This window comes from Sphaeramia orbicularis, chromosome 7 (assembly GCF_902148855.1).
Source record: "Sphaeramia orbicularis chromosome 7, fSphaOr1.1, whole genome shotgun sequence".
Taxonomy (NCBI): domain Eukaryota; kingdom Metazoa; phylum Chordata; class Actinopteri; order Kurtiformes; family Apogonidae; genus Sphaeramia; species Sphaeramia orbicularis.
Window position 1 is genome coordinate 54,193,401 of NC_043963.1, and position 17,909 is coordinate 54,211,309.

Here is a 17,909-nt window from a genome sequence, read left to right on the forward strand (position 1 = left end):
CAAGCAAAATAATGGGAAAAATATGAACAAAACTGAACAGAAGTCAACAAAATAATGAAAAAAATGAACAAAACCAAATGAAAATCGAGCATAAAAGTGAAAAAAGAACGAAACTGAACAGAAATTGACAAAATAATGAAAAAAATGAACAAAACTGAATGAAAATCAAGCAGAAAAATGAAGAAAACCAGAATGTGCAAATGTCAGAACTAGTTATAGATGGCACAAATTAAGAAGGAATTTGAGTGAAAGAAAAAGAACAAAAATCGAGCGAAATAATGAAAAAAGTGAACAAAACCAAATGAAAATCGATCAAAATAATGAAATAAATGAACAAAACCGATATGTGCAAATGTTGTAACTAGTTATAGACGGAACAAATTAAGAAGGAATTCAAACAGGTTGTAGAAATCCACTGGATTTTTGTCCAAATGAATCTAAAGATAGTTTAGCAGCTGGAGGGTTCAAATTCAAACAGTCTGAACTATTGGGGTCCAAATACACAAAGAAATGAACCACAGACTAAGAAAAGTGGGTTTAGACAAATATGAACCATTTAACGGTAACAGTTTGACAAAAGTTGTTCAGATTCACTGCATTTGACAAAATATGAGTAGAATACTGTTCACCTGTGCTGTATATAATACTGTATGTCTGGGGTTCGTGTGCATTAGACAGATCTGTGTGCATATTAGTCTGTAGTTATGGAATAAATAAATATGTGTAAACGGTTAAATGAGTTCAGTCGTACATTAAATGTATTGTGTGTGTTTTATCAGAATATGAATGAATGACTTTGGACCAGAATTACAAACAGGAAATCCAACCGTACCGTTGTTCTTTCTCCATCATGAATACAAATTCACCTCCGTGACTCTACTGTGGTAAATCTGTTTCCACTTCACAGACATTATTTCTGGAGCAGAGGATCCATGGATTCACAGACTGACCATGAGTTCAGGTTCCAGATCCAAGCACAGGGTTCAAACGCGTTTTTCAAGGTTAAATTCAAGCACTTTTAAGGGTCAGATTTTTCCATAGTTCCACAGTCAGACGGGTCAGGTTGAAAAGTGGAACAATAAATGGTACAGAGTTCTTTATCTTTTAAAACTTCCTTAGTTTTATAAAGGATCCCTGTAGATTTAAAAAGTTTACCTTTGGTGCATCAGTATGTTGTCTCCATGTTAGTTTATGGTCAGTCTTTTTTTTTTTTTTTTCCTAAACCCACCACTATTACCCCTCTTCGGACGACAACGTTATTTTTAATTACAGCTTGTGTTAAAGTTACAATCTCCAACTTCATATTCACATGTTCTTCCATCCCTTGCTTGTATACATATACAGGGGTTGGACAAAATAATGGAAACACCTTCACTTCAAGATGATAATGCCCCAATCCATACAGCTAGAATTGTTCAAGAATGGCATGAGGAACATTCTAATGAAGTTGAGCATCTCGTATGGCCGGCACAGTCCCCAGACCTCAACATTATTGAGCATTTATGGTCAGTTTTAGAGATTCAAGTAAGACGTCGATTTCCACCGCCATCGTCTCTAAAAGAGTTGGAGGGTATTCTAACTGAAGAATGGCTTCAAATTCCTTTGGAAACAATTCACAAGTTGTATGAATCAATACCTCGGAGAATTGAGGCTGTAATTGCCGCAAAAGGCGGACCTACACCATATTAAATTATATTTTGTTGATTTTTTAAGGTGTTTCCATTATTTTGTCCAACCCCTGTACATAGACGGAGGGGTCACATAGACGAAAGTGTGCAGGGACAAGACAAGACAGCGGGACAAAAGGGGGAGGAGAGAAGAAAGTGGTGCAGACCCCCACAGGAGAACACCAACACTACCACGAACAACAACCATGGTGAGAACCACAATGGAAACAATGACCAAAACAAGAACCTAGGAGCTGGACAGAGGGAAAAGAAGAAAAAAAACAAACAAGGAAATTTCAATAAAATAAGACAAACAAGACCTGCCAAATGAGAAATACTGTACAGGAGAAGAAAACCACACCAGTCCACCATGACAGAGTGACCGCACCAGTGCAAAGAGAACAAGGTAAAGAGACTGAGGTGTATTTTGTAGTGAACACATCCATGAAACCCCAACGCTCATGGTCAATCTAAAGCCCAAGGACTTTGTCATAAACACTGTTTGGACGGTTTTCATCCTCGTGGACGGTCGGTGTTAGTTTACGTGATGAGCTGGCTGTGAAGTGGATTCAGTGGAGCTGTAAGTAAATGATATCAGGTCAAGGAAGTAAAAAAAACAAATGGAGTCAACAAAGATAGTCTGAAGTCCGCAGAAAACGACTGAAATAACTAGTGTGTATAGTTTAGAAACAGCCATTAACTAATGAACAGGGTTAAGCAGGACTGTCAAACTCAGCTGACCTCTGGAACAGTAAAATAATAACAGAACGAGTGTTCAGAGAACGCAAACCTCCGCCAAGCCCCCTGAACAGTGTGCATGTGTGGACCGACTATTTCTGTGTAAATTCCACAGTTTCCAGGTTGTTCCATACAGCAGAAACAGTTGAATCTGGTCCCAGTCATGTGTCTGTCCAATTAGATTCAATTCACATCAATATTAGTTGAGTTCTAATTTTAAATGTGTGGTAAATGGGATTTTCAGTGTTAAATGTAAATGTCCACAGAGTCCACATTCCACAGTGGATGTGGACAATTTAGTTCCAGATACAAGAGATTGTTCTAAGCTACAGGTGGATCCAACTGGAGGAGAATCGGAGTCGTTTTGAATTTTTGATGAATTTTGGAAAATGTCTCAGTGATGACAGATGGAAAACTGTAGATGTTGTGACCTTGCTGTGACCTTGAACTCTGTCCTACTGGGACCAAAATGGACTGGGCTGGTCCCAGGGCCTAGGCCTATCTGTGGGGAAGAGTTGGGAAAGATGGGTGGAAGAGTTTTACACTAAAGCTGCTAACAAACAAACAAACAAACAAACACACAAAGCAAAGTGACTACAATGCCTCCTGGAGAAAGTAATAACAGAAGAACTTATAAATAATGTCAACTACCAGCTTTTCTCTATGATTTAAAGTGAAAAAAGTAAAACTAGAAGCACTCGGAAAGCGCAGACCTCTGCCAAGGCTGATCATCGGAAATGTGATGTGTTCAGGTACAAATGGTTTTTATGTCATGGATGTATTTAGGAAAATGGTTTATTCTCCGGCATCAGCTACAGAGTCCAGTGTTCTAACTAAACCTGAAGAAGCCACAGGGGATCTGTTCACAGTTTATTACATTATTAACACCAGGGCTTTTTCCAATCTACAGCTGTTTTTGTAATCGATTAAGCTATAGATTATTAAAAAAATAAATAAATACATTATTATTATTATTATTATTATTATTATTATTATTATTATTGTTGTTGTTGTTGTTGTTGTTGTTGTTAATAATAATAATAATAATAATAATAATAATAATAATAATAATAATAATAATAATAATAATGGAATCTTAAAGAGTTAAGTTTGAATTTACAAATCTGCCTTTAACCCTTTCATGCATGAATTATGAGACCCTTAATCAAGATTTTTTTTCCTGAGTGTTTTTATTCCTCTTTAGGCATGAAAAAGAACATGTCCAAAGAAAATTTTCTTTTGAAGCTAGTTTTCATGGAGCTGCAAAAATGTCCACTCAGCTGGACACCATGTGTTTAATTTTTGAAGCAAAGGAACATGTATTTATTTTTATCTTTTATTCAGTGAAAACTATGAAATAAACACATTTTTAATGCTTATTATAGGTAATTCATTTCTCAGACAGGGGTAGTTGTTTGTTTACTTGCTTTACTGGTTTGTCTGATAAATGAATTACCTACAATAATTACATGTGGAAGACAGGTATGAACCTTTACCAGACATGTTTAATGCTGTGAATCTGATGTTTTCTCACATTTTTACACTCTAATACCAGTCATTTCCCACTTAATGGAGATAATATGCAAAAAAAAAACAAAAAACAAAAAACGTTTAAAAAAACCTGTTAATTACAGACTAATAACAATAACAAGCAATTGATTTACACTTAAACATGTTACTCTAGGTCAAGTTTATGAAGAACAGTACAGTTACAGTATTGGTATGAATGTCAGTGTATTATGGGATGGTGCATAAGTGTCCACTGTGTTGGCTGATATGGAACTAAAACAACAAAACCCATGAATATACAAGAGAACAGCTGGAGAAGAACTGACCACTGGAGTGACCACTGTGCATGAAAGGGTTAATACCTTAAAAAAGTCTTTAAAAGTATTAAATTTAGGTTATGTTTCCATGGACCTGTTCACCTTGTTGTGTTTAAATGTCAAAGCTGCAAAGAAAGGAACACACGTCGACTCAGTTCAAACCCAGAAATTTATACTGAAACGAGGAACCACTTATCTCTAACTTTGCAGCCCCCATGGAGAAATGACTCTGAATATTGGGAATGAAGTTGTAAATAAAGACATTTTCCTAAATTCTGGAAGTCACAAATATTTGCCAGTATGGCCGTGAAACAGGCCTTAAATTCTGTTCTGTGTAGACGGAACCCTTTCATGCATAGTGGTCACCACAGTGGACAGCTGATCTCCTGTATATTCATGGGTTTTGTTGTTTTACACTGAACAAAAATATAAACGCACCACTTTTGTTTTTGCTCCCATTTTTCATGAGCTGAACTCAAAGATCTAAAACTTTTTCTATGTACACAAAAGGCCTATTTCTCTCAAATATTGTTCATAAATTTGTCTAAATCTGTGTTAGTGAGCACTTCTCCTTTGTCCTTTGCTGAGATAATCCATCCACCTCACAGGTGTGGCAGATCCAGATGCTGATTAGACAGCAGGATTATTGCACAGGTGGGCCTTAGGCTGGCCACAATAAAAGGCCACTCTAAAATGTGCACTTTTACTGTATTGGGTGGTCCAGGGGGGTCAGAAAACCAGTCAGTATTTGGTGTGACCACCATTTTCCTCGCACAGTCTTCTTCATGAATTCTCTGAAACAGCTTTGGAGATGGCTTATGGTAGAGAAATGAACATTCAATTCACAGGCAAAAGCTCTGGTGGACATTCCTGAAGTCAGCATGACCAGTGCATATTCCCTCAAAACTTGTGACATCTGTGGCATTGTGCTGTGTGATAAAACTGCATATTTTGGAGTGGCCTTTTATTGTGGCCAGCCTAAGGCACACCTGTGCAAAAGTCCTGCTGTCTAATCAGCATCTTGATCTGCCACACCTGTGAGGTGGATGGATTATCTCAGCAAAGAAGAAGTGTTCACTAACACAAATTTAAACAGATTTGTGAACAATATTTGAGAGAAATAAACCTTGTGTGTACACAGAAAAAGTTTTAGATCTTTGAGTTCAGCTCATGAAAAATGGGAGAAAAACAAAAGTGGTGCGTTTATATTTTTGTTCAGTGTAGTTCCATAACAGCCAACACAGTGGACACTTATGCACCATCCCATACACTGACATTCATACCATTAGTGTAACTTTACTGTTCTAGATAAACCTGATCTGCACTAACATGTTTAGTGTAAAAAAAAAAAAAAAAGCTAATTGTTATTAGACTGTAACTAACAATTTTGTTTTATTTTATTTTTTTAATATTTTTTTTTTTTCATATTATCTCCATGCAGGTATGTTAAAATGTGAGAAAACATCAGATTAGCAACATTAAAAATGCTTTTATTTCAGTTTTCTCACAGAATGTCAGTAAATACATGTTTCTTTGCTTCTAAAATTAAATGCATGGTGTCCAGCTGAGTGGACATTTTTGTAACTCCATGAAAAATATGTTCATAAAAAATCAATTGCATTTTTTTTTTTTTTTTCATGCCTAAAGAGGAATAAAAACACTCAGGAAAAAACTCTTGATTAAGGTTCATGCATGAAAGGGTTAAAAAGCCTTTAATTTAACTTGTAGAAACCTGTAAGAACCCTGGAATAATAACAATAATAGTCATTTTTTTTAAAAATGTAAAAATGTGAAATAGATGTGTGAAAATGACAAACAACCAGAAAGAACCACAAAAAATATAAAAGCAAAACTAAAAATATCTATATAGAAATAACTATACCAACAGTATAACAGTCTGTATATAAATGCGTATAGATGTAAACTGGTCCAAACCGCTCCAGTTCCATCTGTAACCTCTAATCTGTCAGCTCAGTCTGAAACACATTTGGATCCAACTGAAACAAACACACACTCATGTTTAATGTTTGTGTTAAAGTGTCACAGTTTAAAGGAGTCAGTGATGGAGTCCACATATGGACATGTTCTGTCTGTTTGTCCTAGTCCCTTCTGCTGTTTGTGTTGGTCCTGGCGTCATGTGCATCACAATAAGCGTCCGTGTGAAACACAACAGCGGAACCAATGTTTAACGGCCGAGAAATGAAGGAAGCCAAGCTTGGATTCAGAAAAACTAATTGAATCCTTTTAATTGAGTCGATTAATCAATGAATTATTTCAGTTCTACTCCAGTCCTGTGGAAAAGTGGGTTTATAGATTATTAATGTAATGAGACACTAAATATGAGGTCTTTAACTGACATCCATCTAATGTCTTTTGTCGTGGAAGTTTCTAGGACTCTGGACCCCATTTTGAAGCAAGAACACAAAAACTCACTGAACTGGGGTGAAAGCAAATATGTTGTTACCACGGTTACAATAAGGATAATAGGTTTGGATTTTTCATTCTAGTTTAGTTTTATTTAGTTTGGACTTTTTTTTCTCTAATTCAGTTTGTTTTAATTCATTTTTAGAGCAGGTTTGATAGTTTTTACTAGTTTTCATTTTTTTCTAAATGCTTAGTTTTAGTTTAGTTGTAGTTCAGTGGTCTCTTTTCTCTTCTTCTCTGTCGTCGTATTCAAATAAATCCCAGACAGGACTCTGCTGCTTTCTCCCAACTTTAGTCTCCATGTTTCCAGGTAGAGTGGGGACCAGAAGACGACTGGAAACCACAAGTGAACACAAGGGACGGACCAAAAAGTGTCGTATGGTGACAGCAGAAAAAATTACTAGAGCGAAATAAATCTATTTCGTATCAATCCGACATTGACAAAGACGAAAACGAAGGGAATTTTATCCAGAATTTTTATCCGTTTTAGTTAGTTTTGTAAACACACAATACAGTTTCAGTTAGTCATGTTTTTTTCTTTTAATTAGTTTTTATTTATTTCAGTTAACGAAAATGTTTTTACAATTCTAGTTTTCATCATTTCGTTACTTTTCATTAATGATAATAACCTTGACTGTTACATGTCAAAATATTGAGACGACAGACCACAATCGTCCAAAGCCTTGCCCCTTCTGTCTGACCAACAGGAGAAGTTTAGTCTTTTCCCATGTTAGGTTCACTATGAATTGATTGCTTTGGTAAACTCCACCTATGTACACTGGAATCAGAAGTGTTTCCTTAAAGAGAAGGTAGACAGGAAGTCTGTGACTCATCATTTTGTAGACAGTGAAGGAAACAACAAGCTCCACATGTTCACAGCAGGTGGTCATATGTTATGCAGTGTTTAAAATGTGAATACTGTACACTACAACATTTCACTTTTCTTCGTCACTTTACATCGAACATACGCTTTCATAAGTGCATCTTGTTTTGAAATCCATGGCTCACATGACGTTTCTGATTCTGAATGAATAATAACCTGAGGGTTGATTTAAAGCTGAATATGACTGGAATAAAACCTGGCATTTGATGGACAATGTTTGAAAATGATTGGATTTATAATCCTGCTGACCAAATGCATGTTGAATTATATTTGATCCTTTTAATATTTAATAAGAGCACCGTCCTATCAAAGTATCACAACGAAGCAGAATATTTTCACACCTCTTCATCATAGTCGTTGATTGGAATACACTGTAGGTTCAGAAAAGCCTTCAAAACAGGAGGATTCACAGATAAAACCCTTTGTAATGCGACACTCCGTACATTATGAATATAGTGAAAAAGGCTGGAAATAATTTGCTGAAAATACTTTTATTTTCTGTACAATGTCTGATGAACGTCCGTACATCTTCATTCCAGAATTATTTACATCTCTGTGCACATTTTCAATCATACAGTGAGTCGATCACTCTCTACTGTTACAACATAAGCAGACACTTGGTTTTTATTCCCAGAATATAACACATGGAAAATGAAAATAAAATGATGCATTGAATAAAGAATAAAAAACCGTGGGCGCTTATACAGCAGTTATTTCCTCAAACAACAGGAGAGTAAAAATTTGAGTAAAAAGTGGTCGAGTGAGATAAAGTTTATCAAAACAAAGGCCAAAGTGCAGGTACAACAGGAGGATGAAAAGAAAGGAGGGTTGTGTTTGAGGCACCAAAGCTCTGACAGAATAAAGCACGACTGAAAGGAGAACAAAAGGTCACTTCTACAGAACACGACAGACCCACCCCATAAAAAGCAGCTGTTACTGCCGAGTCCAACATTCAGAGCTAAGTAACTGAGGCTGATGGATACGGCACCGGACAGGAAGAGAAGCCACGACAGCAGAGACGGAACATCCCCCTGGGAGAGCACTTCCACAAACAGGACCCAGAGACTGAGGCAGAAGTGCTGGAAGAGCGCTGATGGGTTTAATACGACAGCGTACTAGGGCCACAGAAGAAAAAACATGTGTCACTACAAGAATAAAGTCGTTATTTAACGAGAATAAAGTTGCAGTTAAAAGAAAAAAAACCTCATTATTTGACGAGAATAAAGTCGTTACATAATGAGAATAAAGTCGTACCCACTCATCGACTAATGTCGAACTGTGAACATTTAGTTCAGTTCTTCTTTCATTTGGAGGTTAGACACAAAGGCCAAATACTGAGTCTGTCCTCCATCAACACATTAGTTTAAGGACTCTGAAGACAGTTTGCACACATTTGGGTTTGTTATAATAACTGAACTGATTTGGAGCAAAATGCCTCTTTTGTGGAGGAGAAACTGATTTTATTTTTTTATTTAACCTTTATTTAACCAGGAAGCCCCTTGAGATGAAATCTCTTTTTCGAGGGAGACCTGACCAAGAGGCGCATCAGTACAACACAAATGAACCAAGAGTATAAAACTACATACAAGCTGTATACTCTATACTTCATACATGAAGTGTTCGTCTGTAGGACTATCAGTGGAAACGGCAGAACTAAACACAGAGGGTTTGTGTTTCTGAACAAACTGTGAGGATTCTCCTGTCAGTTTAGGAGTCCAACAGAAGGGAAAGCTGCTGCTTCGCTTGTTGCCTTCGCTGTAAAACTGGAAACTCCGTTGAATTTTCATAATATTACGACTTTAATCTCCTAAAAGTACGACTTTATTCTTGTTAAATAATGACTTCATTCTTGTTAATTAACTACTTTATTCTCATTAAATGAGTTTTTTCAAACTACAACTTTATTCTCATTAAATAATGACTTTATTCTCGTAGTGACAAGCATTTTTATTTTCTTATGTGGCCCTAATACGCCGTTGTAGTTTAAAGATATAGAAGGAAATGAAAACATGATGCACAGACACGCAAAGGTCAAAGGTCAGACCTGATGAGAACATGGACTCATCTGATCTGTTCAAGTTCAGTTCATGAGGACGTGGTTTGTGTGGAGAGGGGCCGTTGTAGTAATCTGGGATTCGCAATAAGTATCAACACTGAAAATTATCGGACAGATACTGAAAATCATTCAGATAATTAAAGTTTTCATAAATACAGCCCATAATAATTAATCCAAATGGCTTAGATTTGGTGCATTTCACCAGTACACAGTGCACATTGTTGCCTTGACAACCGCCATAAAAACAAAGAAGAAGCAGAGGTGTGGATCAGTCCAATGTCAGTCAAAGGGTTTTCAGTTCCATAGTCTGGAACAGCTGTAAGACCAAGAAGATCCAGACCAAGAAGAAGATCCAGACCAAGAAGAAGATCCAGACCCAGAGGAAGATCCAGACCAAGAAGAAGATCCAGACCAAGAAGAAGATCCAGACCAAGAAGAAGATCCAGACCAAGAAGAAGATCCAGACCAAGAAGAAGATCCAGACCCAGAGGAAGATCCAGACCAAGAAGAAGATCCAGACCCAGAGGAAGATCCAGACCAAGAAGAAGATCCAGACCAAGAAGAAGATCCAGACCCAGAGGAAGATCCAGACCAAGAAGAAGATCCAGACCCAGAGGAAGATCCAGACCAAGAAGAAGATCCAGACCAAGAAGAAGATCCAGACCCAGAGGAAGATCCAGACCAAGAAGAAGATCCAGACCAAGAGGAAGACCCAATGGTTTTTTTTGTCCGTTTAGTTCCGACAGCAGCAGCAGAACAGGGACATTTGAAAACACTGAACGTCCAAACAGCTGAACGGAGCTGAATGTGTGAAAACAGCGACAGTCGATCATCACCAAATTCAGTCTGTGACATAAATAGAACTGAAAACCCTCGGTCTATTGTCCATTTGAAGCAGACAGAGGCTTTAGGTTCTGGAGAAGACTTTATTGGACTATTAACAGAGTTTAACACTGACTGGAAAGAAGAAGAAAACAACTGGAAGAATGGGAACTACTGGGGTTTGGGATCGGTTATGAGAAGCAGGAAGTTATCAGTTATCAGTATCGTTGGAAAAAACTATTATTGTGCATCCCTTCTACTAATCCAACCCTTTCAGAATGATTGGTTCTACTGTGAATAAATCGGTCCATTTCAGTCGTTAAACCTTTCCATTAATGAAACTCACTGTCATTAATAATGCATTTTATAATGCATTTACAGTCAGAACTAAAGAACAGAGTAATGACGCTGCTCATGTAAGGCTTTTTATGATGCATATTTTAAATGTAAATTAAAGGTACAATAAGTACCTGCTATGTTCAGCCTCAGTCACAAAGCTTCTTACGAACGATGGGTTCGTACGAGTTCTGGAGTTCATAGACATCGGTGGAGGCAGCAGTAGTTTCTTAGGTTCATCTTATGTAGTCGGTACAGCTACCGTTCAAAACACAAGAGCATCTTGAGGCCTCCGTGAGAAAATGACATGGTTTTGTGTCGTATGAAGACCGTACAGGTGTCATGGTCTTCATAAGGGTGCGTTGGGACCTTCCTACATCTGATGTGGTGTCAGAAATCAGTATTTTAATCCAAGTATTCATTTTATATTCAAAAGTATTCATTTGCATGCCAGAAGTTACATTTCAGTGTAATGTGATGGTTGTAACAGAGTAGTTGACTTTTTTCCTGGGAGACCTACAAAAGAACGAACACGTGTAGCCATCGAAAGAAAACGTGAATTTATGCAAAGTTACAAAACGGGGCGGGCAGAAAGAACATGTGAGCTCATGGAAAGTTCTGGAAAACATGGTGTACAAAAGAAGTACACGAGTGGAAATTTTTGAACATTCTGGAAAGTACTTTACATTTTCCAGGAAAAAGTTACATATTTATATATGAATACTGGGAATTAGTTGCATATGTATATGTTTTGACCAATCCTGACAGACACCAAAAAGACCTTCCCCTATCGGAGACGAGCTAAAAAGGAGGGCTCCTGACGTGACTACATTAATGTTCAACATATGATAAAAAGGGAACGTAGGGGTGTGGTCTTTACCTAAAACCCAACCTACTTTTGGTCCAATAAAAGCGGTCTCCCAGAGCGAATAGTCAGTTGTTTCTGCAACTGTCAACTCAGTGTTTATTTTGTGTGTGAAGAAACACTTCACGCGGCTCGAATTCTGCTCGATCTCTGAGTTTGTCTTTGGCTCTGTGTGACTGTTACTCGACAAAGTTCCACTCCATAGATGGGAGAACAGAGACAGAAATACAACTGAGGAAGACCGTCAAAGAGACCAGAGATGTCTGCCACTTGCAGTCGTAAATTCTACACGACACAGACCTACGGACACTTCACAAATTATGTTGTTGTAAGGTCACACTTATATGAAACTCATGGCGCTCTCAAGTGGATGGTAGGAAGATCTTTCGCTGTTTCAGAATATTTACGTCAGTATATAAACAGTGGACGTCTAGTAAAAGTCTCATGTTGTGATCATCGCATTCCAGATGGTAATCATGTCCACAGACTGAAACTTCTGCAGCTACAAGATGAAGAAGAGGAAGATCCAGTGGTTGTTTTGGCTGTTTCAGTCCGACAACAGCAGAAGAAGAGGGACATTCTAAAACGCTTAACATAAAAAGAACTGTTTACCGTAGTTTCATGTCCAGAACAGTGATCAATCAGCACCAAAGTTCACATGGACGTCTGTAGTCACGTCCACTTTCACCTATGCAAAAAAAACTGCACATAGTTTAATCTTAGAGTGTTGTTTCTTCATTCATTTATTCATTTTCTGAACCACTTTATTCTCCAGATGGTCAAGGGGGCGGAGCCTATCCCAGCGTTACAGATGTCCACACATAATTTGGTGATGATTGATGCTCTTTTCAGACTTTAAACTATGTTAACCTATTTTTACATTAAGCCTTTTACAATGTGAATGTGTTTATGTTTGGGCTCGTGCGCTGTCCGTGGTGCTGAATCATTCCTGTAACGTATGAAGGAAAACTGACCTGAACTGTTAGAAATTAGGAATCAGAATAAGACATCAGATGAAGACATCTGAAGTAGAAGGTATAAGAATAAAACACAGATACACAAGAATAATAGAGGGAAGTGAACGTTAAACACACAAACCGTCCAACACTGAGTGCTGAACCCTAACTGATCCTCCTTCCTGTGGACTGGGGATTATCTTTTCTCCAGCTGTTTCTTTGTGTTTATTTTTCTGTTAATAAAACACTGTATTTCCTTCTGCACCGTGTGTTTGAGTCCAGTCATTCACACCATCTTGACAGTTTGTATTCGACCCCTTTAAGAACGCCACAAATGCTGGATGAATGCCACACTACTGCCTATAGAAACACCTTAAGTCCACCTTAAGAACACTGTGTGAATCTCTGTCTGTATGTCTGTCTGTGTGAATGTCATAAGGGACCACGAATAACAACGTAATGTGTTCTTCTGATCTACTTGCGGCCACCTGCAGGAACATGTGGATCCTGGAAAGGCCTCCTAATTCACAAATGTCACGCACTGTTCTTACGTTTTTCATAAGGCATTCATTAGTGCACTCTGCGAAAGGGGGTTTCATAGTGCGTTCATAGAAAATCTTGGACCAGATCCCCCACCTGGCTGCGAACTTAAAAACAGTCCACGAACACTCCATTCTTATAAGTCCACCTTGAGAAGGTCATATGAAATGGTCCATAAATCGTTTGCAGTGTTCGTAGCTAGGCTGGGTAAAAAAAAACAAAATCGATTTAATCGATTTTCGATCAATTTCTTTTTAATTTTGCATAATCGATTAATGGTGGATGAGATCGATTTTTCACAGCAGGAAAGCGAGTAAATGACCCGGAAACTGCAAATGAGGAAGCACAGCCGGCTCCGTCTCGCGAGCCCCTCTTGGTCGTGCTTGTGACGGTTCTGGCGTGGGAGGAACGCGGAGGAAGGGTGGGGAAAACCCCTCAGTGGGAGGAAGAGTGGGGAAAACCCCTCAGTGGGAGGAAGGGTGGGGAAAACCCCTCAGTGGGAGGAAGGGTGGGGAAAACCCCTCAGTGGGAGGAAGGGTGGGGAAAACCCCTCAGTGGGAGGAAGGGTGGGGAAAACCCCTCAGTGGGAGGTCCTCTTGGCCTCAAACTGGAACCTGCAGCGCGGAGGAACTGGCCGGCGGAGGCGGGTCGCAGAAGCCAGTCGTTCTAGAAATATTAACTTGGATCACCTGTGGCTGAGGGCGGAGTTAGAGGAGTAGTGAAGTGGAAATCACGAAGCTCCGCCCACCCTCCCCCTCCAGTGAGTTTGTTGTACCAAGGGCCCAACATGATTCTGTGTCAGGGGCCAAACTGGTGTCAGTGCCCCAGGGTGACAGTAATGAGCCTTAAGGCTGGAAGCAGCAGGAATAAAACAGAACAAAGATGAAGAAGAAGTCTGATCTGATGATGATCCACTGGAGAAACATGGACATGTTTGTGTCCTATTCATTATTTCAGAGCAGATTCATCTGTTTACTGATGAAATGTCAGATTTATTTCCTTTCTAATGTCAGTATTGATTCTATGTTGCATGGCTGCAGTTGTCAAATAATCAAGTTACAACTCAAAATGGTACTTTGGTATCACTAAATGAATCTGAATCAATTAATTAATACTGAATCGAATCAAATCGAATCGCAATTAATTGATTCAGAACCTTATGAATCGAAATCGAATCGATTAAGGAAATTGAACATGATACCCAGCCCTAATCGTAGCCATTCGTAACGACATTTGTGGCTGAGGCATAACCTTTGCAGATGCTCGTCATAGAAAAGACCTTATCTGGACAAGAGGAGGAGCTGAGAAGAGCGAGGGTTGTGAGTCATCGTGTTAATTCGACTGCTGAATCACTGAGACCACAGTCGATCCGTCAGACAGGGAAAAACAAACAAAAAAACCCATTTTATTCAATAAAAAAGAATTTTCAAATGTCAGTCAAAGCAGGCAGTGAGCTGTCAATCAAAGTCCACACAGCACAGCCAATGCCAATCAATCAGCTGTCACTCAGAGTGGCCACGCCCTTAAGGTATCATTTTGAGGATTAATATGGTTTAAAACAGGTACGTTATATAAAAAGTTCCTATAAAGTTGGCATGAATCAATTGAACAGATTTAAAGACAGTTCATTATTGTTTTCATTAAATGTACAGATTCGTTCTTACTCCAGTGTTACACAGGTTCCATATAATCGGACACTTTCACAGTTATGCCACAGGATGACCACATTAACAGTTATCAGCAGAAGGTTACAGTGGCTTTTATCTTGTATGTGCCGTGAAGATTCAACAGGAAGTCAGTGACTATGTTTACATGCACAAAATAGAATCTACGTTTGCCTTTATTCCCACGTCAGCGGTTTACAGCTAATGAGAATTCTACCAAAGTTCTGGTCTGCAAACCCTGTGTACTCTGATTACAATTTCGAGTCTTTTTCCCCAAAGTTTCGGTCTGGTTGGGAACACAGCCTCCCTCTGTCGTTCCTTCAACTACTGTTTTCTAAAGGTTGGGGTTCCACTACATCAGCAGATAAACCATAACCTCTGCTTTGACTTTGGATTTCTGCTTCAGACCAGACGTGTGGGCTTCAGTCCTCCATCTCATCCATCTGTGTCCAAACTAAAGCCACGTTTCCACTACGTAGTACCAGCTCGACTCGGCCTTGTTGTGTTTCCATTATGTAAAAAGTAACTGGAATCTGGTACCCACTACTATTTTTTTAGCATCTGCTCGACCGAAGTTCCAAAACGGGTGAAGAAATACTAAAATGTGATGTGTAAACCAGGGGTGTCAAACTCATTTTATTCTGGGGGCCACATTCAGCCCACTTTAATCTGCAGTGGGGCGCACCAGTAAAATAATAGCATGATAAACAATAAATAATGACAACTCCAAATTGTTTTAGTGCAAAAAATAACATTCAATTATGCCAATATTTACATTTACAAACTATCCAAACAAAGGATGTGAATAACCTGAAAAAAAAGAAATTTGTTAAGAAATATAAGTACAATTTTATCAATATTATGCCTCGACTTATCATTTTATACATATGCATTACAGATCAGATTTACAAAGACACAAAACATTTAGTAACAGGCAGAAAATTGTTAAAATTGCACTTAATTTTCTTCAGACATTTCAGGTTGTTCATATTTGTTCAAGTTATTCACATTTTAAAGGATAGTTCGTTCATGTAAACATTTTCATAATTTAATGTTTTTTGCACTAAATCAAAGACAAAAAATGGTGTTGTCATTATTTATAGGTTATTTTGATATTATTTTTGAGTTTGATGCCCTAACTTGCACTTTGCAAATTCATCTTGCGGGCCGGATTGGAACCTTTGGTGGGCCGGTTTCGGCCCCCAGGCCGCATGTTTGACACCTGTGGTATAAACACTGCAGACCAGCGACTGGTTAGAGAGTTGTCACTGCGTCATCATGTCATCAATGTGCAGCCTACCATTTTTAACAAACCAGATTCAGAAGTTTACAGTTAATATACCTGTAGGTTAAATACATCCATGATGACAGCCCATAAAACGACACCGTGGTCAGTCCAGGAGGTTCAGACATTTCTGTCCTTAGTGGACGATGAAAAGATTCAGCGTGAGTTTGACGAGACAACACACAACAAGCGAGTTTATCAGAGCAGACGACAGCACACAGTTACCAAAGGACCTTCATGCAACACCGGGAAAAGATATGACAACTAGGTACTCTAAAGTCGGTACTATCCTGTAATGGAAACGGCCTCCAGGTACCAGTACCCGGTACCTGAGATGAGTCGAGCCGGTACCATGTAGTGGAAACACGGCTTAAGACACACATTCTAAATGCACCGTCCAAAGAATCCTCAGCAGACCGGAATAACGTTGGTGTCTTCCACGTCTTCATTGGAAAATGCCCAGTAAGAAAAAGCTCTAATTCAGAATATCCTGTAGAATTATCTGCATTTTCACCCTCAACAAAATACTTCATGTTCTTTTTAATACTGAAATAAATTCTATGGAGCTAAATTCAATTCATTTCCAGTACAAATCTCATGTGATCAGAGTACGGTCACATTCAGAAATGTGGACTTTCCGTGTGCATGTAAACACAGTCACCAGTTTGTCTTTATGATGTCATGATGCTGCAATCCCAGCATGCATTGGGGAGTGTCGGGCTCCTAAATCCACCTCTGACAGTTCATGATAGAGGAAGAGCATTCCCAGAATGCAGTATGTGGTGTTCATGTTAGACCGCCTGTCCCTGCGTTGGCTGGACGAGCGTCCAAAAGGCCTCGGTCTGTGGCGCCGGCGCCCTGTTTCCTCCTTTGACTCCGACACCGTCACCATGTGTGGTGTCACTGACACCGGATCAGTTACAGATATTCACAATAGGATACATTCAGCAGCTGTTGTAGCACAGATGACACTCAGCATTACCGTCTGGAATGTACATTTAAGACTAAACAGAAGTCACTTCCTTCAAACAGATGAAGGACACCCTGAGCAAAATGGTCCACACAGAACCAGAACCAGAACCAGAACCAGAACCGGATCAAAGAGCAGAGTGTGAATGGAAGCTGAGTTAGGGACTGAGAAATACTGTAGAGTTCCACTGACCTGGACCGAGGCAGCTGCAAAAGTTCATGTTAGGGAACGAGACCAAAGATGGCACCGAGTGGAACCTGAAAATAAAGCCCAGTGGGTCCAGTCAGGTGTGTGGAATGTGTCTGCATGTGGAACCGCCCGTACGTCCACAGGCATCAGAGCCCACAGCACCAGGTCTTCAGTTAGACTGGGAGCCCTGGAAGTCCTGGTCGTGCAGCAGCGGTCTGTGGTTCTGCTCGGCGGCCATGGCCTGGAGGGTCTCCCTCTGGATCTGTCGGGCCTTGTTGTACAAGAAGACGCCGACAAACACGAGGACGGTGCCGGCGGCGCTGAGGATGGTGATGTGGTTACTGAACACGATGATGCTGAGCCACACGGACAGGGCGTGTTTAACAGTACTGGCAACACTGAGGAGGAAGCAGAAGACGACAATGAACACAAACGCAGGCAGTCCACACCAACACTCAGACATGTTCACTCATCACATTTTTATGTTTTTTTTTGCTTTTTGTGTATAATATAAATGTGTAAAATCATCAGCTGACAGCAGCAGAACGTTAATAAAACCATTGTTTATCACTGGAGATGAATTCCTCGTTAGGTTATTTTCATTTAGTGGATCTATATTTTGTCCCAGTTCTCCGGTGGTAAACATGACATGAGGGGGTGTTCATGTGCAATTTTCAATTTCCTAACT

The 17,909-nt window shown here is 39.2% G+C and overlaps 1 protein-coding gene across 3 annotated transcripts in view; it reads right to left on the reverse strand.

The window, feature by feature from the left end:
• The window catches only part of LOC115421811 (solute carrier family 35 member E2A), a 49,282-nt gene that overhangs the window by 4,942 nt on the left and 26,431 nt on the right, over positions 1-17,909 (reverse strand). For 2 of the 3 annotated variants that reach the window (XR_003935749.1, XR_003935750.1), the window contains exon 9: positions 17,225-17,619. Coding sequence is in view for 1 of the 3 variants with exons in the window: in XM_030137751.1 (XP_029993611.1) it covers positions 17,391-17,619 (229 nt within the window). In the remaining 2 variants the exon portion in view is untranslated. Of the gene's footprint in view, positions 1-15,906; positions 17,620-17,909 lie in introns of those variants that run through there. The other variant, XM_030137751.1, reaches the window with a different exon arrangement.